Below are 23,873 nucleotides of genomic sequence, written 5' to 3'. Positions count from 1 at the left end.
AAGAAACTAGCTTTATGATTTGGGCAAGTCATTTGGTTTTTCAGGGCTTTAGTTTCTTATCTAAAGCTAGAAAATTAGTTTATGCGATCTCTTAATTTTCTTCTCCAACTCTAATAAAAGTTCTATAATTCTATGAAACTGCCTATCATACACTATACCTATTAAGAATTCCAATATCATAAACCAGAAAAAAGAACAGGACTAGAAAAGAGACAAGAGAAGCGAAAGTGCATAAGACAAGCAAGTTCCTCAAACAGAAGTAAATTGTCCTTAAAATTCCTCTACCATTTTATGTCTGTTAACTGTATTTTCACAGTTTTCCTTGAAATGAATTCCTTATGAGTCTTCTCCTCTATGGTAACTATATTTTATTTACCGCTCACATGTGTCTTCTCTTCTTTTCCACATTGTAAACTCTATGGTGTTAGGAACTTAATTATCTTTGTATTTCCCCTTAGCACCATTTTTTGTTGTTGCTGTTGTTATTCAGTTGTTTCACTTGTGTCCATCTCTTCATGATCCCATTTTGGAGTTTTCTTGTCAGTGATCCTGGAGTGACTTGCCTTTTCCTTCTCCAGCTCAGTTTACAGATGAGGAACAGAGGCAAACAGGGTTAAGTGACTTGCCCAGTGTCACACACCTAGCAAGTGTCTAATGCTAGATTCAGACTCATGAAGGCGAGTCTTCCTGAATCCAAGACCAGTACTCTATCCCCTGTGTCACCTACCTACACATATAGTGCTTTATAGATAGTAGTTATTCAGTAAATAATTGTTTAATACTAGACTATAAGCTCCTTGGCTAGATTTAGCTTATTCTCCTTTGTATCACTCGTAGCATCTAGCATAGTTCCCTCACATTGCAGGTTTTTAATGTACGTATGTTTAGTGAATAAATAACACAGTAATTACAAGATTTGGTGCACAACAGACCATCTGAGGTCATGTGGCAAAGTGATGATCCTACAAGATGACGATCTGAAATAATCCATCATAATTGAAATTTTCCGTAGATCCTATTCTTTGGCCTTCAGTTTTAAAAATCAAATTAAATATTGAAACACACCAGGTGCTGCCAGTATTGGAGAGATTTGGGCCACAAATCTGTACTATGACAGAGGGTAGGATTATGTCTCCTACACTTAAAGCAGGCATGTGTCCAGTGAACAGAAACAAAAGGGAAAGATTCTGATGAAAGCTAGTTGTGATCTAAGGAAAAATAACTATAATATCAGGCTAAAGTTTAATACTGAAAACAAAATGAACTAGCTAAGATTCTAGTCATTGTTCAGAGTTTTACAAACAAAAGGTCTCTATTTTAAGAATCCCTAAAACAAACAACTGAGGAGCTGTTTTCCAGCTGCAGAAATGTGACAAATAAAGTATAATGATTAGAGAATCCTACTGTGCTGCTATAGCAGAGGATAATCTTTTTTTTTAACCAAATGTAGCCATAAGCACATACCACAGAACTGTTCAGTAAAAGGTGTCACTTTTGATTTGTAAATAACATTCTATATTGTTGTGTATTGGTTTTGAAAGTGTGTGGAAGAATTAGGAGGGACTGAAGTTATTTTTATCGGTCAAATAGAGTGTTTTGTAGTAAGTAAAAAAAGTTGAGGACTATTCTGTTTTCTTTGGAATACTGATCATATAAGCATAGCACTTGACTGTCTTCAGTATGAACACTCCAGTTAGTTAATGCCAGTTTCAGCTTATTTTAAAACTGAGGAAAAAACCTTGAACCCAAGGACCAATAAAAACTGTTCAGGAATAAATATTAAAGGTTATGGTTAACAGAGCCGTAGCAAAGATTATTATCGTTCTTTAGTCGTTCAGTTGTGTACAACTCTTCGTGGCCTCATGAACCATAGCATGCCAGTGCTGTCCATGGTGTTTTCTTGGCAAAGATACTGGAGTAGTTTGCCATTTCCTTCTCCAGTGGATTAAGGCAAACAGAGGTTAAGTGACTTGCCCAGGTCATGCAGCTAGTAAGTATCTGAGGCCCAATTAGAACTCAAGTCTTCTGATTGCAGGCCCAGCACTTTATCCACTGAGCCACCTAGCAGTAAAAATTAGTATTCAACAATTCAGGGAAAATCTTTTAAGAATTTAGGGTGACTGTTACCCCAACAGATAAGTGCTCAAAGGATATAAACAGAGTTGTAAAAAGAATTGTAAATTATTAACTACCATATGAAAGAATGCTCTAAGTCACTAATAATAAGCGAAATTCAAATAGAAACAACCTAAGATTTTAGTTCATACTCAGCAAATTGGCAAAGACAACAAAAGATTGAAACAGTCTGTGTTGAAGAGGTTGTGGAAAGATAAGCACATTGATCTATTTGTAGTGGGGCTATGAATTAGTACAATCATTCTCTGGAAAGCAGTTTGGAATTATGCAAATAAAATGGCAAAGCTATCCATATGCTTGACCCCTAGATATTCTACTGTTAAGCGTATCATTACCGATAAAAAGGAAGGTCTCATATCTATCAAAATATAGCAGTGGTTTTTGTGATAGCAAGTAACTGCCCATCATTTGGGGAAATGGCTAAACAAATTATACTATATAAATGTAAGGAATTATTACTATCCGGTAAGAAATGAAAAATGATGACTACGAGCAGCATGAAAAGGCTTATGTGAATTAATGCAAAGTGAAGCAAGCAGAGCCAAGAAAACAAAATACTCAATGACTACAACATTTCAAAGGGAGCGAATAATAACCACAAAAGAATTGAAAACAAATGTTGCAAAGTTACAAAGATATACACTCCAAATATGATAATATATGATAAGATATTTCTTCCCTTCTTTTGCAGAACTGGGGTGGAGGTAGGGGGAAAGGAGGGGAATGGGTTCACAGGTGTGGAGCATTGCATACACTATCAGATTGTTTTTTATTTCAATGTCATGATTGGTTTTGTTGAATTTTTTTCTCTTTAAAACTATTCTTTATTATAAGGGATGGGTATCTGGAACAGGAAAGAGAAGGAATACAAGGGGCAATTTAGGCAATGTAAAGTGAAACATCTAGGTTTCAAATCCATTCTCAGACACATACTAACGTCTACATGTGAAGATAAATGAGATGATATTTGTAAAGTGTTTGCAAACCTTAAAATACTATATAAATGCTAGCTATCCTTATTATTAAAAATAAAATACATCAATAAAACTATTTTTTAAAAGAGCTAATGATGTTCTGTCTTATAGCACTACATTGAAATATTGAAAACATATACTTTTAAAATATATACATAGATGTTATGTAGGTAGAGCCAAAGAAATATTAGATTATCCATACATATTTTATTTGCAGCTATATTTGTGTTTACATGTATACATATGTGTATATGGACACACCCACACACCCCTTAGTACTTAAAAGGTTCTGTAATCTTGCCAATTTGATACTTTGTCTACATTCACTTCTTTACCTCCTATGTTATTCTCAATATCTTCCCATAAATCCTCTATAAAAGATCTACCTGGGGCATTCTTAATATTTTGCGGATGCCAATTCAGAATTCAAGGTGCTTGTTACCTCTTGCTCTGGATACATGGCCAGCCACCTCCTTTTTCAATCATACATTTTTTCAATAATATTTATCAACCAGTTCTTGCACAGAAGTTGGTAATAAGTTGTTGCCTACTACATATGCTACTATGAATCTTTCCATTGTCTTTTATGACACCTGCAATTCTGATTCTTTTGCGTATAATCAAAGTATTCCATGGTTTACATTCACATAGTATCATGAGAAGGATATTGTGATTAAAAAAACATGGAATTTCTGTCAAGGTACAATTTAGGACTGTTGAAAGTGCTACACAATTTCTCACATACGGTTCAGCCATTTTTTTTTCTTCCCATTCGTTTCTGAGCCCAGTTCATTATCCATTTACAAGTGCCTTCCCATGATATATGTAGTTGTATTAACTCAGTGGACTACTCATCCATCACCTGTCATAGTCTAAGAAATAGGCATTATTCATCTGAATTGCTGTTGTTGCTTCCTATGTAGATTGTTAGCTAATAATTTTTATCTGCTTTCATTGAGGAAATCCTGTACTGGACTTTTGGTGCTTAATATAATCAGTATAGTGTCATCTGGAAACAAGACTCTTCTGTAGAATTTTATCCTTCATAGGAAATCTCTCTTCCTTTGAGACTCTGCATAGGACATCCTCCGTGACAGTGGCAAACATCTCCATGGTTGTAGCTCGGAAATTCTTGTATAATTTTACCACTTGTTAGGGGAGGCATACTGTTGGAGGAGAGCCTTTAAAGCTACATTTTGCTTTTTGTGAATCAAATATTTTTTTCATCATTAGCAAACACAAGAGAATCCTATGTTCTTCACATCTTTCAGTCTGTTATATGACTGTAAAGATGTGGTCTTCTACTGATAAAAATTATTTGTGAAAGCCTTCCTTTTCCTACTAAGGAAGAATTACACCAAAGTTGATTCCACTGTCTGGAGAAGTAGTGAGCTGCACGTCATTTGAGGACTTCGGGCAGACACGGACTGAGCACTTGTCACATATGTTGCAAAAGAGATTCCTGTTTAGGTATGAGTTGGACTAGAAGTCCTCTGAGTTTTCTTTATAGCATCTTCTAGTAGTACTTTAAGAGAACCTTTGAAACAAAAGATCCAGCCTGTACCTAAGCAGGAATCAGTTCAGTGAAGGTGTGAGGAGAAGCATGGAAAAGTGTTTTTGTCTCTAGTAATTGAACCAAAAGGATCAGAACAACAGGAGCTGTAAGTTTGTCAGTCTTTGGAAGGAGTGAAAACTGTAAGTGAGGACCCCGATCCTCTATCCTGATATAATGATGCATAGCATTGATCTGGAGCAGCTAAATCAGTTTCCATGACTTGCCACCAGTACACACACTTGGGACCCAAGAGTAAAGAGGGCCAGGAATCTGGATCACTGAATACCTTCTGAATCCCCACGGACAGGCAATTCAAAGGCTTCAAGTCTACTAACCTCCCCCCAGAATGACAGGGAAAGACAATATTCACTTAAATACCTACTTTTGTGCAGGTACTATGCTAGACACTGGGGATACAAAGACAAAAATGAGAAAGGCACTGCCTTCAAGGAGTTTTTATCGCAATGGATATAGCATATGTGTATATGTAGGTATGTATATGTCTGTGTGTGTACTTTATACACATACACACACAATAAATCCAAGGTAATTGATGGAGAGAGGTACTAGCAACTGAGAGGATCAGGAAAAATGTCATGTAGAAGGTTGTATTCAAGCTTAATTTGGCAGGAAATAAGTACCTGCCAATAAGCAGAAGTTAGGAAGGAGTGCATTCCAGACATGGTAGACAGCCAATTCAAAAGTATGGGACAGGAGATTGAGTGTTATATGTGAGGAATAGTAAGAAGGCCAAAAAGCCTAGAATGCAAGGTGTAAGAAAGGGAATCATGTGTAACAACAATACAGAGGATAAAGAAAGATGGTAAATGGCTTTAAAAGTCAAACAAAAGTTTTATTTGATGCTAAAGACAATAAGAAGCCACTGGAATTTATTGAGTTAAAGGAGTAACATGACCAGATCTATACTTCAGGCAGTTTACCTTACATTAGATTGTGATAGATGGATTACACTGGGGAGAGATTTGAGGGAGGAAGAAAGTAGCATTTACATATATAAGTATATACAAAATAAATTCAAGATAGTTGGTAAAGAGATACTCTCTTTAGGAGGCTATTGCAGTAGTCCAGGCAAAAGGTAACAAGGGCTCATATGACTAGAGAAGAGAATGAATGCAAGAGATGTAGAGATAAAAATGAAAAAAATTTAACAATTGATTGCATATGTGGGTTGAGTGAAAAACTGAGGATAACACCAAAGCTACAAATGGATTATTGAAAAGATAGTGGTGCCCTAAAAAGAAATAGGAAAATTGGGAAGAGGGGTAGATTGTGAGGGAAAGATAATGAATTCTATTGGAGACATGTTGAATTTTAAATCTCTGTGAGACATACAGTTTGAAATGTCCAGAAAAGCAGTTGGTAGTGTGTGATAGCTCAGGAGAGAGATTAAGAATGGATATATAGATTTGAGAGTCATCTGGACATAGAGAGGATAATTAAACCTATTGACACTGATGAAGTCCCTAAGAGACTGTAGAGGGATAGGAGGACCCATGACATGCCCTTGGGGTACACCCACAGTTAGAGGGCATGATACTGATGATGAACCAGCAAAAGAGAGTGAGGAGTGGATTTACAGGAGAACAAAGCAAGCAGTGTCACAAAAAACTAGAGGACAGAGTATAGAGGAGTGGAAGATGTTCCAAAGTACCAGGTGCTGCAAAGAGGTGAGGAAAGATGAAAATTGAGAAAAGGCTGTCAGATTTGTCAGATAGGAGATCCTTGGTAAGTTTCAAGAACAGTTTCATTTGAGGTTGGATGCCAGATTGCAAAGGGTGAGAGAGAAAGAGGATACCAATTAGTATAAACAGCCTTTTCTAAGGTTTTAACTGTAAAGGGGAGTAAAAATATAGGACAGCAGCTTGAGCAATGATAAAAAGTTAAATATGGGGACAATTTTGGCATTTTTGAAAGAAGGGAAAGAACTAATTGGTAGAAATTGAAAATGGAGGGTGGTGGTGATGATTGTAGGGATAGTCTACTGGAGAATATATGAGAAGACAGGATCAAAAATATGTGTTCATCAGAGAGTAAGATAAAAGGAAAGAATTGAGGGATTGATGGCACACAGTTTTGAGAAGGCATGAAGAGGGAGCTTGAAGCAAATTGTCTTTTTTCAGCAATCTATGAGACTAGATCCTCAACTGAGAGCATTAGGGGAGAGGTGTTGTAGAAAGTTCAAGGAGAGAACAGTAAGAAATAGCTTCTGTGGCCACTAAGATAAAGAATCAAGGTGGAGAAAAAGGATTGTTCCACTGTAAGGAAGGTCTAATTAAAGTTAGGTAAAGGAAGTTATGGTCGATACAATCTACTTGGTTGGGAAATTTCATCCAGCACAATTCATCAGCACTTGAAGTGGTAGTAGGAATGATCTGAAGTTGAAATTTGGCAAACCACGAGCACTAACAAGACAAGTAGGCAAAGATTTAAAATTAGAGGACAGTGTAGAATTGAGTTCATTGGTTTATAACATCAAGATTGTAAAGAGAGGAAAGTTGTAGTTAGAGTAGGGATATTTAGAGCCTGGGAGAGTACTAAGGGACGGAGGGATTAGAGGTCTCCCTGATAATGATGAGTTGATTACAGTAAGTGGAAGTAGAATACATGGGTGATGGTGAGGTCAAGAATTTGACCATTCTAGGTGTTGCTGGTGTGGAGCAGGAGGGTGAGTCATGGGAATCAAGAAGATTGAGGAATTTGAGGGTTATGATGTTTGTAGAGCCCCCCCATATAAAAGTAGGAGTTGGAATGGAGAGGAAGACTGTGAGATAAATATTGTACTTCTTGAGAAAGGAGGGAAATTAAATTGGGGGTGGCATTTGGTATGCCAATGCTACTATTCTGTATTGGGTGATAAATTTGGATATAGTAAACTTCAAAGGAGGAGATATGGCTGAGTGATAATTGTGAAGAAAACGTCTCAATGTGACAGGAGAGCAAGGAGTAGTTTGACTCCCTTCTGTATGTCATCTGGAAGAAGCCAAGACTTTGTGAGTATTAGAAGACCAAAGAAGCATGAGAACAAGAAGTCTAACACGAAGGAAAGTTTGTCAGTTAAAGAATAGAATTCTGGATGCCACACTAGAAACCGTGGGAAGAACTAGCATGGGATATTGGAGGGATATGATTGAGGTGGATAGGGATGAGAGAATGGACGGCGGAGTTTGAAGTGGGGAGGCGATGGCTTCCTTTTAGGCAGCTGAGGATTCAGTAAATAACTTGAAAATAGCATGTGCACCTAGTTCCCATTCTCTAATAGATGGTCTTCTCCATTTTAGGCCCTGTACTTACCTTTGGTTCCCTGAGGCTTAGGTTCTCTGGTGATTCTCATTGAGTGATTCAGTGCCTTGCAATCTAATTTTTGATCCCACTACTCTACTAAAGGCACTGTCCAAGGTTTTTCCAGCAATCTCTTAGTTTTATTCTTAAGAGATCTCCTCTTGATTTTACTTTGCAATAATAAGCAAATGTTAGATATTGAATCCACATACCATTTGTCAGTCAAGCTTTTATTAAGTGCCTGATATGTGCTAAGCACCATACAGCTCACACCAACCTCTGCCTTCCAGGAGCTTACATTTACTGGGGAGATACAGAACACTAGGGAGTTATGACCAAAGAAGGCTATAGATCAGAGTATTGCCAGGCCCTTTCCAATAGCAACAGTAATACTGATTGCATGATTATTTCCTAAGCAAAAGGTGAAAAACCAGGTGGGAAATAGAGGAGACCTAGAGCCAGTTGGAGGGACAGTGGGGGAGGGTAGATGGCAAAATGCACGTGCCCACTAGGCCTTGGTCTCTGGTGAATTGAATGGGATTACTTCTTGACAAAAGTTCTGACTCTGAATCTAAGGACTTCATATCTTGCCTATCGCTAAGTAATTATCTGGTCTTGGGCAAGATGTCAGTTACTTATTTGCAAAATGAAGGGTTTGAACTTCGACCTGTGAGAATTCTTTCCAGACCCATGATTACATGATCTGACACTGGCTGGATATGAACATAATATGTTGAGCATTTAAGAATGATTTTGTAACACAAAAATCTTAATATTTCGATCACTTTTGTGTATTCTTCATCAACTATGCTTTAATCTACAGTTAGCAATTTAGTATCCTTTATTGTTTATTTCCTTTTTAAATAATCTGGAGAATTCTCAGAAAAATCTCACTCTACCTGAACATATAGGTCCTGGACTACATATCTGACTACAAGCTCAATATATGAACTGGGAGAACTGGAGAGAATAGATAGGGACCAGTTTCCAACTTGACCTTAAGTAAATTAGTTATACAGCAGTCACCATGCAGTTAAATACTTGCCTTCCTTTTAGGGCATTAGCACAAAATGAGGCAGTATTGTGCTGGAACAGTCAAAGCAATTAATTCTCCAACAAATTTAACAATGATGATGATGATCCTGACATTCAACTCATTACTTCCTCCTCCTCACCACCTAACTTCACTTACCCTTTTTCTTTAAAACAGTGTAAATATTTTATTGAATGCATATTTCATATATGTGTCCCAAATGTTTTTGTAGCAGTCTGTCCTAGATTCTAAACAGCAGTACAAGAGAAAGGATAGTTATAATCATGATGTAGTTTAACTGACTTCACTGTTTTCTGCTCCTCACCTGGCTATTGATTTTGAATTATCTCTCCTTTGAATGGGCAGCTAGGTGACACAGTGGATAGAGTGCCAGGCCTGGAGTCAGAAAGACTCTCCTAAATTCAAATCCAGCCTCAGACACTTACTAGCTGTGTGACCCTGGGCAAGTCACTTAACCCTGTTTGCCTCAGTTTCCTCATCTGTGAAATGAGCTAGAGAAGGAAATGGCAAACCACTCTAGTATCTTTGCCAACAAAACCCCAAATGGGGTCACATGACTGAAACAACTGAACAACTACAACAGTCCACTGAAGACTCAGTATTCATATTCTAACGTTTAAACACTGTGTTTGATTAAATAAGGGGAGGTTAATTGAAAATGAAGTAGTATTTGAATTTATTACAATAACAGGGTTTTACTAAATTTTTATAATTTATCAGGTTCAAACTTTAGTTTCTTTTCTTTAAAAAATAAGTATGTGAGCAGCATTTTTATTAGAAAAGCCTGCAGGATTCACTCATTAGTTTCTAAAAGTTTTATATTGGGAAATCATGTGCGTGTTTAATTACTGTTGTCTTTCTCCATATCCTTCATTTTCACAGGCCTTCATTACTTCAAAAATGTAGTACTGGTAGGATCTCTGCAGGACCGTTATGTTCCTTATCATTCTGCCCGTATCGAGATGTGCAAAACAGCTTTAAAGGACAAGCAGTCAGGTAATTGAAAAAGTGCCTTGTGGAGCAAATAAGAGAATGTTTCAAGTAATCACTTAGAACTTCAAAAGTATCTTTTTTCACTCATTTCTTTTTCCTAATATTTTTTCATGTCTTTTTTTTCCCATTGAATCCTTAACTTTATTTTCCATCCTTCTTCTGCTATGGTAAGTGAAGGAGTAGCAGGTTCTATCCCTTAATTTACCACCTGTTCCTTGTTCTAGAAAAACTATTTTCTAATGAAATGGGAATTATTTCTTTGAAGGGGATTCTTTGACTTTAGGCGTGTCACTCTGAACCACAGTTTCCTCATCCATAAAATGAAATAGTAATGCTTAGACCTCCTCTCTCCAGAGTTATAAGTGTGCATAAAGGGTGAGCCAGGTGTGCCTGGGTGTATGCATATGCTCACAGGGTTCTTGTGAGGAAAACATTCCATAAACCATGTAGTGCTCTGTAAATGAGAACTCTGTGACTCATTAAGTTGCCACCTTACATTCCCTCCTTTTATCTTCTTACAGTTCTTTGAACATTCATTTCCCTATGGTGATTGGGGTTGTGACTTGTAGTAATGGACTTTCTTTCCTATCCTGCCCTAGTTTTAGTCATGGTGGACAATAAGACCTTGCTTTCTTCATTCCTAGGTAGCAGTAGATTTGCTGACTTTAAGATTCTTTCTAGCTCTAGATAACATAATTCTAAAATACAGTCATAAAATTCCCAGCTAAAAGAGACCTCCCCCAAAAATCTAATTCAGTCCCTTGATTTTACAGATTAGAAAACTAAACTTAGGTAACTCGTTAATAACAGACCTAGAATTAAAACTCAGATTTCCCAAGTGACAGTACAGTGCTTTGTCCAAATTGTCAATGAAAGACCATCATTCCAGAATTATTGGGGGACAAGGTTGGGAGAGGGCCAATCAAAACTCCTCCTTTACAAGAAATTATATGGTATTTTTTTCCTATATAATTCTTTACGTAACTCAATGGGATACATATGGAAACTAGAAAGTAGCTGTACTAAATAGGGGATTTGTGGCAAGAAGAGGGTAAAATTTAGTGACACCATAGTTTTCATTGCTTCAATGAATCTAGCATGATGTATTCAAACAGTACAACCTCTTATCCATGTACACTCCCTATTTTCCTCCCAGCTTCCTTCCTTTACATGGCTCTTAAAATTACATGTCTACTACCACCTCTCTACTTTGACACTGCCTTCTTACTAATCATAAGGACCAAGGGGTTTCTCTGCCCTCTTTACCTGTTAAATTTAGCTTTGTTGATTATGAAGAAAACTATGGTTAACAAAACTCATAGCCTTTATATATTAGAAGTACAGTAATGAACCATCATTGGAAAAGCAAATGTCTTTGTCCCAACCAAAGCAATTCACATTTATAAATAGTAGCTATGTTTACTGTTTAATAGCACCTCATTAACTAAAATTGCGGAGGTCCAAAAAATAGGCAGCTTTGAAATAAAAGGAGAGAAAAGCATTTAGCCAGCCTTCTTTACAGCAAAGACCTCTGTAAGGTCCTATGTGTTCAGGGAGAGCCAAACTCACCCTGCTGTTGTGGCCATTGGTGGTTATTGCTTCATGAAAACAAGCTGAAAATGAAGGCTACTAAAATATTCTTAAGAACCTCCTAGTCATTCACAATGGGATTTATTTTCTTAGAATGACTTAAGTTCAAAAAGAAAAAAAGAAAAGTTTGGTTACTATTATGTTAAATTTAACATACAATCTTTAAATTATACATGATGGGCCCTGGAGTCAGGAGGACCTGAGTTCAAATCCAGCCTCAGATACTTTGACACACTTACTAGCTGTGTGACTTTGGGCAAGTCACTTAACCCCAATTGCCCTGCCTTCCCCACTGCAAAAAAAAAAAAATTATACATGATGGAGGACCACAGTTTCATCACAGTTCTCTTTTTTATTTGTATATTGGAATATTCATAATTATTGGTGTTTTATGATAATAGAAATAAATTTTAAAAAATTTAATTGACCTAAGTGACTATACAACTAATATAATCAAATTATATAAGAAAATCATGTCATTAACTGAAGAAAATAGCACTTGATTTAAGCTTTGTGTTGAATGAACCAAATAATTTGCTAAGATTTAACAAGTGACATTTTCCATTGCAAATATTATAATATACACAACTGAGAAAACACCATGAGTATATTTTCTCAATAAAATCTTAATAAAAGTACTAGAATCTTTATATTAAAATGAAATATAATTGGGTATTGTAAATGTTAACATAGCCAATACTATCCGTACAGAACAAAAATTTTTTTTAGGTTATTCAGGCTTACTAAATTTTATATAACTTAAAAGCACTCTCATTTTTCTTTTCTTTTATAGGACCAATTTATGCTGAAATGATCCAGAACCTCCTTCTCCCAGTTCTACAAAGCAAGGACTGTAATTTGGTCCGATACAATGTCATCAACGCATTGCCCAATACAGCTGATTCACTTATTGGGAGAGCTGCACATATTGCTGTTCTTGATTCAGAAATATTTTTAGAAAAATTCTTTCTGGTGGCTGCTCTAAAATATTTCCAGTAGCATAAAAGCATTGTTAGAGACTTGGCAATTACCTCATTCACCAATGAATCAAATAATGTGTGGTATTAAACTGTAGCTGCCGCTGTGTTTCAAAAAATATTTATACTTTTTATATGGAAGATAATTTATATCATCCATGTGTAGAGCTTTTTAAATATCAATTTTACTTTTTAGGTAATGTGGCTGTGCAATATTTTTTTAATTTTATTCTTGTTATTTTTCTATTACTTTTTCTTATATTTTTGGTACTTAATTATTCAGAGTGAAGATTGAAGCACAGTATGTATATTTGGTTGTTTATTATTGGCTTTCCATCTGCAGGAGTTCCTACATATGCCTATGTTATTAGAAGCTATTATTACTAGAATTACTTTTAAATTCTAACATTGAGGTATTATGCAGTCGATTATGTTAAATTTTACTTATAATTTTAGAATGTTTTAACTGGAAATACAATTATGGCTGCTAAAATATCATACATTTTGAAAACTGTAGGTCTAAAATTGACCATTATTATGAGCATCCCGTGTAGTTTGCTCAGACATCCATAGTGTCCTAAAGGTTTTCTACAAAAATCATTGTTGTCATTATTCTTAAACATATGCCATGTCTGTAGAAATGTATTTTCTACATTTGATCTCAAAAACATATTGTTTTGCACACTTACTTTTATTACTGGACCTTTTCATGTTCAGAAGCTAGCAGCATTTAAGAATTTTTGAATGTTTGAATGACCGCTGCCTTGATGTAGTTGGAATTTTGCTAAATTTGGTAGTGTTGCTTGTATTCCCTGAATACATTTCTTTAAGTTAACTTTTTCATGAATTTCCTTATATGTACATAAAATTACTAAATGTTAAAATTTCTGCAATACTTTTATGAAGTTAGATAATTTTTAAATATTGTTAAAAATTTTATTGAAATACAAAATATTGTAAATAAAATAACTCATCTTGAAATGGAACAAAGTTATTAACTTTACATGTTTGGTGATACAGATACAAATGTTTTTGATAATATGAAAATGTTTAAAGGTCTTTTGACTTTTTACTGGTGCTGAGTAGCATAATAAGTTCAGTATTTTTCATTTCCCCTTTTACTTGTTCAAATGATAATGCACTAAAGTGAGTAGGAAGTTCACTAATTGTGATGAACAGAATTTTTAAAGGATAATTTGTTGTACAACTAATGCATGCTTATTTTTAGCATTATGTTACTGCATCTGGCATTAATAAAATTAATGTATGACTCTACTAGGAGCAGTTAAAACAATTGAAATCTCTTCCTAATTTTCATAATGCAAAGAGCAGATATGTATGTATGCCATTTAAAGGCAATGTCAAATAATTCTCCAGTTTAGCATGATTTTACAACATACAAACTGAATGTGCATGGAATCATTGAAAGGTACCTTAATGATCCCGCTAAATAGCATTTTACTTTTTTACATATATTTGAGAAATTCATCAATTGACTAAACATGAGTACATGTTAAGCTCATAATACTTTCATAAAGATTGGTTTTGCATTTTCATACTGCCTCAGTCCTGAGTCTGGAGTAATGGTTCTTCTGCTAAATTTGGATATGGTCCTAGTATTGTATAATTTTTCTTATAATTGACTTTTTAACACTTGAGAAAACTTAAAATTTTTTTTCAGTTTGTCCAAAGATAGTTCAGAGTTGGATGTCAGCTATTTTTTTCTTTTTCTTTAAATTTAAGGACCTATCTATAAAATACTCTTTGTTTTTAAAAAGTGACATATTAAATATACTTGGTCTCCAGAACCTGAGAGTAAACATACTTTAATCTTTGTTGAGCCTAGAAATCAGTGAAATAACCCCCAGATTTAGAGTGAAGAAATTCTTCATTAGGACCACATAATATTTTTAAAGAACCCTCTATGATGTGTTTTTAATGGCTATATAGAGTAGGAAGAGAGAGAATTTATACCTAACATAATCCTCTTTGTCTTAGAGACATTTAGAGATAGATAAAATGTGATTTAGTGGGCTTTTATCGTCATAGTTTGTAGGCTTTGTCATCATAGGTCCTAGGTTGAAATCCTAGCTCTGCTACTTAAAACCTCTGTGACTTTGGATAAGCTGGTTAAGGAAACTGAGGCCCAGAGAAATTATGTATAAAATGAGAGGGTTGGATTAGATAAAGTCTTAGATAGATTCCAGTTCTAAATCTATGATCATGTCAATACTGTATTGACCCCCAAAATGTAAAAGTCTTCTTGGAGCAAAATCTAAAGGTCAACAGAGGATTGGTAATTCTGTGTGTCAGAAAGTAGTTATAGAGAATGTTTAGGTTCTGAATTTTTTCTTATTTAACCAAGTCATATAGGCAGTACTGTAGTTAAGAATTTTTGCACACTGGGCAAGTACCTCCCTGCCTAGGACGAACTGTCAAATGCACTCTTAGTTGATGAGAAAGTGGGTAGGAAATGGGGATATAGGCTCAGGGCCACTACATGGCACAAGAGCAAGGAGGGTAGGGGAGATGTACACCCTGCCCTACCCTCTGCTAGCTTCCTATCTTAAATTATTCTTGCTAGCATAGGAAGCGTGTTTTGATGCTGGTCAGTTTAAGGACTCTAGGTTCTGTTATCATGCTCAAAATTTGGTGGTCTCTAAATTCATCTTGGGGGAAAAATTCCTGTCCCTCACCCACCCACCCTTGTTACAACTTTGGAGAGGATCTTAATGACCTTAACAGGAGAGATCTTACTGAAATTAAGGACCATGTCTTTTTTGTATCCCCCATAGTACCTGTTACAGTGCTTTGCATATAGTAAGCACTCAATACATATTCCTTGATATACTAATAATATGTTGTTTGATAATCCTGTGATCTCTAGTATTAGTCTTTAGAAATTGATGAAGTACTAATATAACTTCTTAGACCAGCACTTCTTAAACTGTGGGTGCAACCCCATATGGGGTCAAAAAAAATTGGCAACAGTAAAAGGCTTCTGAACCAGCATCAACCAAAAATTAATTCAAAATCACACAATGAATCTGATGTGTTTCTGGCAGTGCTTGCCTGTATTGCATCACGCATCTTCACCGCAGCCTTCATTCCGAACACAAAACATGCAAACCTTGTGTATGTGTGCCCTCAGGCCATGCATCACCAGCAAATTTGAAAGTCAAAAAGGGGTCAGGAGTAGAAAAAGTTTAAGAAGCCTTATCTTAGATAACCTCCTTCTAAAGGATAGGAAAGAGTAGAAATTAATCGAGCATCTGGATAGAGTTGACATTGACTTAGAGCAAAAAACCATACAAGCAGGGAAATGTGTGTATTTTGCCCTCCTGTCCTTGTTTCCTTACCCCAGATTTCTAAATTATGCTCTCTCAATTCTCGGGCTTCCTCACCCTGGAACAGCCCAGTAGTCTTCTTTGTCCTTAACATGGAACATCTCTTTCCAAGACACGTCCCCTTTTCCTTGGTGAACTTCCATTTTCTCATTCCTGCCTGGCTTCTGGGTTTCAAAACCTTTCCCATGTACTAGGAACCTTCTCCCTGGCCCTCTTGCTTTTCAGCTCTTTTCTGTGTGCTATGCCCCCATCAGAATGTAAATTCCTTGAGGGCAAGGACTGTCTTTTTGCTTATATTTGTATACAGTGCCTAGCACACTGTAAGTGCTTTCCAAATGCCTGTTCCTGCCTTTGAGGGAAGCAGAAGTAGGGAATGGCAAGTGACAAGGTGGTATATTTAAGGTTTCAAGTTTCAGATTTGTGTCAGAAACAGCAGGGAAAAAACAGCTCCAACCTGTTCCCTCTTAGCTGGGTTAAAAGTGCTTTGCACACAGCTCAGAGAAAATAAAAACTTAATGAATGGGAAAGTTCTGAAATAGTGAGATTCATTCAGCATGATCTACAGCCTGCCTTGATTAGACTAGGAGCATCCAAAAGGTAGGTGTTGAGTTTCTTTGAAGAAATAAAACTATAAGCAACACAAGGTTTGGAGTACAGTGACTAGAGTATTGGACTTAGGAAGTTCTGAATTCAAAACCTGACTCAGATATACAAACTGTGTGAACCTAGGCAAATCACTTAACCTCTTTCAGCCTCAGTTTCCTTATCTGTAAAATGGGGATAATAGCAGCATTTATTGTCACTGAGTTGCTGATATCAAATGAGATAACGTGTAAAGCTTTGCACACTTTAAAACAACTACATAAATACTAGCTATTACTTTTGCAGCAAAAACTATTCTTCACAAGCACAATCTTACAAAATCCTTTACAGCGTACAAGGACAAGATCTCAAAAAGAATAAAATATTATACGAACAAATATTGAAGTGCCTGCTAGATGCTGGTTCCTTGAGATACAAATACAAAGAATGAACCAGTTCCTACCCTCAATGAGATTTTAATTCTAATGGGTAGATAAGTACATATAATAGCAAAAGATAAGCATTTTTGATTCATTTTTATTACAAAGTAAGAGTAGGGTAAGAAAGGAAAAACAAATATCATACCTAAAAATAAGCCAATATGATGATAACATCATTATTGTCATATTTTAGCAGTGCAGACAGAACTGTCTTCTCTTTAAATTTTCATACATACATTTGTAGGTGCAGAGAGCTTTGTCACCATCTCAGTGAATTCACATGCTCACATTCTCACACAGTGATCCAAGTGTAGTTGAATGACCTGGGACATTAGCTAAAATCAGTAATGCTTTAAACTCAACGTTGTTGTCCTTGCAATATTTTTTACCTGCTAGGTTGAAATGATTTGAAAATCAGTCTTCCAACAATAGTTTTAGTCACCCAAGCTTTCTTATTTGACTACAAAAGAACTGAAATCAATTGACTAGCATCTCAGAGCTAGAGGATTTTGAGACCAATAAACAAGGATTGCTTTTATTTTAAAATCGTCTTCTGTATTACCTCCCAATAAAAGTGTTAGGCAATCCTTAGACATTTTAAATCCAGGTTGAGGTTTTTTTTTTTCCTCAGAAATCTAAGTTGTAGAAGGTGACTTTTTCCCAAAATAAATCTGCTTCATCTACATTAAAAATTAGTTGATCACTATATCCACCTTTCTCCATTATTTTCTTCAAAACATTAGGTTATTTAGCTGCTACATTCTCATCTCTATTGGCCACTTTTCTGGCAATTTTAGCATTATGTAATTGAACTTTATTTTTAAAGTCATTGAACCAACCAACACTTGCAATAAACATTTATTTACTTTCTACTTCATTTCCATTTTATCCATTACTTTCAATAAACTTGAAGCTTTTGTCTGAGGGCTGCTCTAAAAGGAATATGTTTTATTGCTATCTTCAGTCCACATAGTCAAATCAGTTAACCAATAAACTTTTATTAAGGACCTACTATGTGGCAAGCCTGCGGTAAGCATTGGAGATAAAAAAGAGGCAATAGAGAATCTTTGCCCTTGAGCTTATGTCTAATGGGAGAGACAATATGTAAACAAATATATATACAAAGCAAGTTATACAGGATAAATAGATGATGCTAGAAGTAATTCTTCTATCAACAGCTGACAGGTTACCCTAGGAAGAACACTCTTAAAGTTGATTAACATGGAAATATCACACCCATACACACTCAGATTAAAAATCAGACTTCATGACCTTAGTTATAATTGTCATTCATAACAGACTAACTTGTAGTATAAATGAGCAAGGGGTAAGTGTTGTCAAAGCTGTCAATACACGTTTTTGTCTTTTCACTCTTCGAGTTGGAACTGAGATAGTTCAGTCAATCAACAAGGATGTATCAAGCTCTGCTATGCGCCAGTGCAAAGCACTAAGGCTACAAAGACAAAAATGAAGCAAAAAGCTTATATTCTGTCAGGGAAGACAACGTACAGATATTAGCAGATGCAAAATATGTGCAAAGTAATTCTGTCATAGAGTCACTAGTAGTTAGGGACAATCAAGAAAAGCCTAATTGAGCTGAAGTTTAAGGAAACTAGGGATTCTAAGAGGTGGAGGTACAAAGGGAATGCATTTCAGGTTCAGAGACAACCTTGTTTAAAGGCATGAAAATGGAAGATTGAAGGTTGTATGTGAAGACCAACAGGCCAATTTTGCTGGATGACAGAATATATGAAGGGGAATAATATACAATAAGCCTGAAAAGGTAGGCTGGAGTCAGGTTATGAAGATGGATGAAATGGAGGAAGGAGGAAAAAAGGCTAGCTAAGAGGCTCTTGCAATGGTCCAGGTAAGAGGTGATGAGGATCTGAACCACTGTGATGGCTACGTGAGTGGAAAGAAGGAAACAAGTAAGACTTTGTTAAGGTAGAATTGACAAGATTTGGCCAACTAAATGCATGAGTTGAATGAGAGAAATTGAGATGAGGATGACTCAAAGGCTGCAAATTTGAGTAACTAGAAAGGTAGTAACGCCCTTAACAGAAATAGGGAAATTGAGAAGAGTGGATTGGAAGGGGAGGGAATGAAGCATCCAAAATAGTGAGTTCCATTTTGGGCTTGGTAAATGTCAGTTGCCAATGGAACATCTAGTTCTTTGAAGCAAAGCTTCAAACATTGCCCCCATTATTAATTAAGCCCGACTGATGTCTGTTGTTGAACATAGTGTGAGGGATCTGGCAAATGGTGTTTATTCTTTTCCAGTAATCCACTTTGAGGCCTCCGTAATTGTTTGTAACATTTCAGCCTAACCATTTGCTTGAAGAGAAATTGTGCCAGCATAAACTATCTGTCCATAAATTCTTTAAACTTAACTGAATTAAAGCATATACATTGTCAGAAACAGTATCATGACAGTCTGGAGATTACACATAATAGGTATAGAGTTGTGATTGGATAAAGAAGTTTGAGATGGAACTAGTAGCCATTCCAAAGGGTTCAAGAAATTCTGGTAAAATCCTGCTTAAAAAACTTTCATTGAAGATTCCTGGCACGTGCCATATACGTATATGTGTGTGTGTGTGTGCGTGTGTGTGTGTATACATATGTATTTGTGTAGATAGATAGATAGAAATTCCTTTAAGGTTATTCCAGTATCAGAATCAAGCTCAGGCAGCCTGGCAATTTCTAATCAATGCTATTCTATTTCTGACTATAAACCATTTCTCTATGTGTTCCATCTTAAATGTTGCAAAGTTAACAATTACCCTCTGGAATAAGGACTTTTTTTAAATTCCCCTTTGTAGAAAGATAACATATTAATAGCTTGAATTCCCAAGGTCCTTTTTTCTGTTGGTCATACCCTCACACACACCCTCTCAGTTCAAGGCATGGATTAAACCACAAAGCCAGTCCTGAAAAGATCAATCAGGGAAGACTCTTCTACATTAAAACTTTCGATGCACGCAACATAACAATTCAACAAGCATTTATTAAGCATCTACTATGTATTTAGAAAAGAAAAAAAAAAACAGTTTCTGTCCTCCAGGAGCTTATATTCTACTGGGAGAAAACACTACAGTATGCACATAAACAAATGCAAAGTAATGTGGAGGGGGACACTAACAATGGGATGGATTGGGGAAGTCCTCTTGTAGGAAATAGCACCTAAGAAGAACTTTGCAAGGGTTGTGGGAAGGCAAGAAGCAGAATACAGGGTAGAACACAGAGTGAGTGATAGATAGTAATGTGTAAACAAGCTAGGATAGGTTGAAGCCAGTTTATGAAGGGCTTTAAATGCCAAATGAAGGAGTTTTCAATTTATCCTGGATTAGAGGTTCTTAACCTGAGCTCCATGAGCTTGTTTTTTCATTCTATTACTTCAATATAATTTGTTTCCTCCGTAATCCTATTATTTTATTTTGTGCATTTTCAAACATTCAGAGGAGTGGTACATAGGCTTCACCAGACTGCCAAATGTGTGCATCACACCAAAAAGGATAAGAATCCCTGAGCAGAGGCAATAGGAAACCTCTGAAGCTTTGTGAAAGGGGTTAGTGACATGGCCAGATCTGTCTTTTGGTGACAGCACTGTTATTCTTAGTTTGCAGAGAGGAATATAGTCAGATACACTGAATTAAAGACACCAGTGATAGAAAAAATAATGTGAGTGTAGGCTTACTTTTATATGGAGCCCCAGAGTAGTTTTGTAATCAGTACAAATTGTAAAGGAACTGCTAAAGAAATAGTTGTGTGATTTCTTGACTCCTGAGATAACAGCTAGGGCTTCTTTGTCTATCTGCATGTTATTCTGTTCTATAGGTAACAGTGTTCTTGAATAGCATTTAAAGCCACAGAGCCATCTGGCACTTAATCCACTTTGAGTCCTCCTTAATAGTTTGTAACATTTCAGCCTAACCATTTGCTTGAAGAGAAATTGCACCAGCATAAAGTATCTATCCATAAATTCTTTAAACTTAACTGAAATTAAAGCACATACATTGTCAGAAACAGTATCGTGGCAATTCTAGCATATTAAGGTGAAGTACAAGTGGTAAGAAAGAAGTAATTTATGTTTATCATAATGTTCTAAAACAGACTTTATAAAAATAATTTCTTGATTTCTCAGAAAGCATCCTCATACTTGCAAATATATGACCATAGGCATCTTTTTTTTTTCCCAGTAAGCAATGAGGTTGTTCAGAAGAGGTTGAAATCTTCTGAAGAAAAAAAGGTAGAAATTGGATAATCCCAAAAGTACATTAAATTTATTTGTTTGTTTGTAGTAGAGGCATCATGAATTTTAAGTTGTGTTCTTGAGTGGGGTGAATTTCAGCTGCACTTATGTTCATTAAGAATGAAATGCTATAAGTTCCAATTCACATTTCCCTTTTCAAATTGCATTTCTGATGTATTGAAAGAAGGGCTGTAAGACTTCTTGCCACCGAGAAGCAGTGTGTCATAACGGATAGAGAGCTGATATTGAAGTTGGGATGACAAGTTCAAGTCCTGCCACTTACACATATGAGACCATGAATAAATTAACCTCACAGTGCTCCCAGACTACTTTCTCAAGCCCATTAATTTGTGTTACCAATCTGCATTAGTGAAAGGAGTTTCTATACCAGAAGTTCCCTACACCAATAAAAATATCACAGGTCCAGACCCTTCCCATTCCCCACCCCAACCCAACCCAAAAAAAGACTCTGAAATCATTTACAAGTTCTTTCTCTGTTTATCTCATGTCTTACATTCAGACCATCATAAATGTGCTCTCAGGACCACTAAAAGGACAGTCTCAGAATTTCTATCAAGATGATAAAAATAAAAATCTACATAAAAAAAGTCAAATCTCTCCCTCATTCCTTAAAAACAGCTATAAGCTATACCAAAGTAAAATAAAGTAATCCTCATAAGAAAATTGCCTCATTACAATGATTTACGTGTAAAAGAATGAGCAAAAAACATCCTCCAACATTACGAATAAGTATTAAGTACAAAATAAATCAAAGAGAACACTCAGCTACAGTTTTCCCTTTCACATTACAGGGGTTAGGAGTACAGCACCCAGAAATCTAGAAAATCCACTTAAAAAATTTTGGCCCTCTGTACAAGAGAAATTTGGATTTTTTTTTCTTTTTCTTTTATGGTATGTTTACAGTACCTTATTGTAAAATGTGGGTTAAGTATTTGGTCATAGCCTATATACAGGTAAAAGTTTTAAGTAAAAATACTGTTTGAAAAGGAACTTTTTTCTGTGTCGTCTGGCTTTTGTGTGTCATCTGCAGCTTCTGCAAAACTCCCCCAAAATTCCAATTTAATTTCTGATGCCAACCCATGATATATCAAAACTGGATGGGGAAAGTTGCAATGTGAAAGGGATAACTGTACTCAGATGTATCTGTGATCACCTTGATGGTACAATTTACAAACTGAAGCCCACAGACACTGGGACTTGCAGTGATCGGTGACAAAAATGGGATTTAAACTCCTGTCCTCTTGACTTCAAATTCAATGCTCTTTCTACTACCTCGGACTTGCTCTGTTTGGCCCTAGAGGGCAGAACTAAGGCAATATGTGAAACTTCCAAAAATTAGAACTCTCCAAAAGAAAATTGGCTATCCCAAGAAGTGATGGATGATAAAAGACTTTGAGCAAATACAAGATGGCCATTTGTGGGTACGTGATAGGAGAGATTCTTTTGCAGTATAGTTTGGACTGGATGTGCACTGAGTTCTCTTTCACCTCTGAAATTCTGTGATTCTACAAAACCATAGATATTTTTAGATATCATTTAAGGGAAAAAAACAAAAACCAAAAAAAAGTTGATAGAGAAATACTACATCAAATGAAAATAAAATGAATATTTGAGAAATAAGTTTCTAAGGAAAATAGGACTGGAATAAATACATTCACAAAAAAATTTGTATGAAAAAGTATTATTAAGCAGAGAGCCATTTACTGTACACAGTTTTTTATAATTTTGTTAAGATACATCCCAAATTATAGGTTTAATGCTACACTCATCAAATACTAATGGGACACTTCATAGAATTACTGAAGTAACAAAATTCATGTAGAAGAACAAAAGTGAGTGAGTAGAGCGCCGGCCCTGGGGTCAGGAGGACCTGAGTTCAAATCTGACCTCAGACACTTGACACTCTCACTAGCTGTGTGACCTTGGGCAAGTCATTTAGCCCCAATTGCCTTGCCTTCCCCCCTCAAAAAATAAAAAATAAAAAATTCATCAATAAAAAGAACAAAAGTGAAGAATAAAGGGGGAAATAATGAAGAAAATGAAGAACAGAGCTGTCAGATCTCAAAATATTTGTTAAAGTGATAACTATCAAAACTATGTGGTACTGGATAAAAAGAAAAATAAATCATTATGATAGATGAGATAAACACAATTTAAAACCAAATACACAGGGTAGCCTAGTATTTAATAAACAAAAAACATAAAACTATGGAAGAAATGAATTATTCTAAATAAACTGCTCAGAAAACTGGATGGCAGTTTGACCAAAAAAAAATTTCGTAGTAGACCAGAATCTTATATCATATATCATAATAAATTAGAGCTCTAAATATTTTTAAATCACATCTTTAATGAAATTCGAGAATGTAATATTATGTTTCTCATAAATGTGGAGATGAGGGGTTAAAAGGTCTTAACTAGACTCGACTTACAAAAAAAAAGATGAATTTGATTATGCAAAAATTAAAAGGTTTTGCACAACTAAAAACAATCTTTTCAGAATAAGGAGTTCGGATATAGACGGGGAAATCTGAATTAAGCATTTTTTTTATAGACGTCTGACATTCCAAATCGTAGCCGCGGCACATAGTAAGCGCTTTTTAAATGTGTTTGACTTGTGCTCGGGCAGTGTAACGGGGGCGTGGCTACATT

The 23,873-nt window shown here is 35.8% G+C and overlaps 1 protein-coding gene across 2 annotated transcripts in view; it reads left to right on the top strand.

Moving 5' to 3' along the window:
- Positions 1–13,846, top strand: part of FAM135A (family with sequence similarity 135 member A) — a 109,968-nt gene extending 96,122 nt beyond the window's left edge. For both annotated transcript variants that reach the window (XM_036766677.1, XM_036766678.1), the window contains exons 21-22: positions 9,902–10,015; positions 12,396–13,846. In XM_036766677.1, coding sequence (XP_036622572.1) covers positions 9,902–10,015; positions 12,396–12,601 — 320 coding nt within the window. In that variant the 3' untranslated portion in view covers positions 12,602–13,846. The remainder of the gene's footprint in view (positions 1–9,901; positions 10,016–12,395) is intronic.
- Positions 13,847–23,873: the final 10,027 nt, after the last annotated feature.

The sequence above is a fragment of the Trichosurus vulpecula genome, chromosome 7 (genome assembly GCF_011100635.1).
Source record: "Trichosurus vulpecula isolate mTriVul1 chromosome 7, mTriVul1.pri, whole genome shotgun sequence".
NCBI classification, from domain to species: Eukaryota; Metazoa; Chordata; class Mammalia; order Diprotodontia; family Phalangeridae; genus Trichosurus; species Trichosurus vulpecula.
This window is presented reverse-complemented; position numbering and strand designations above follow the sequence as displayed.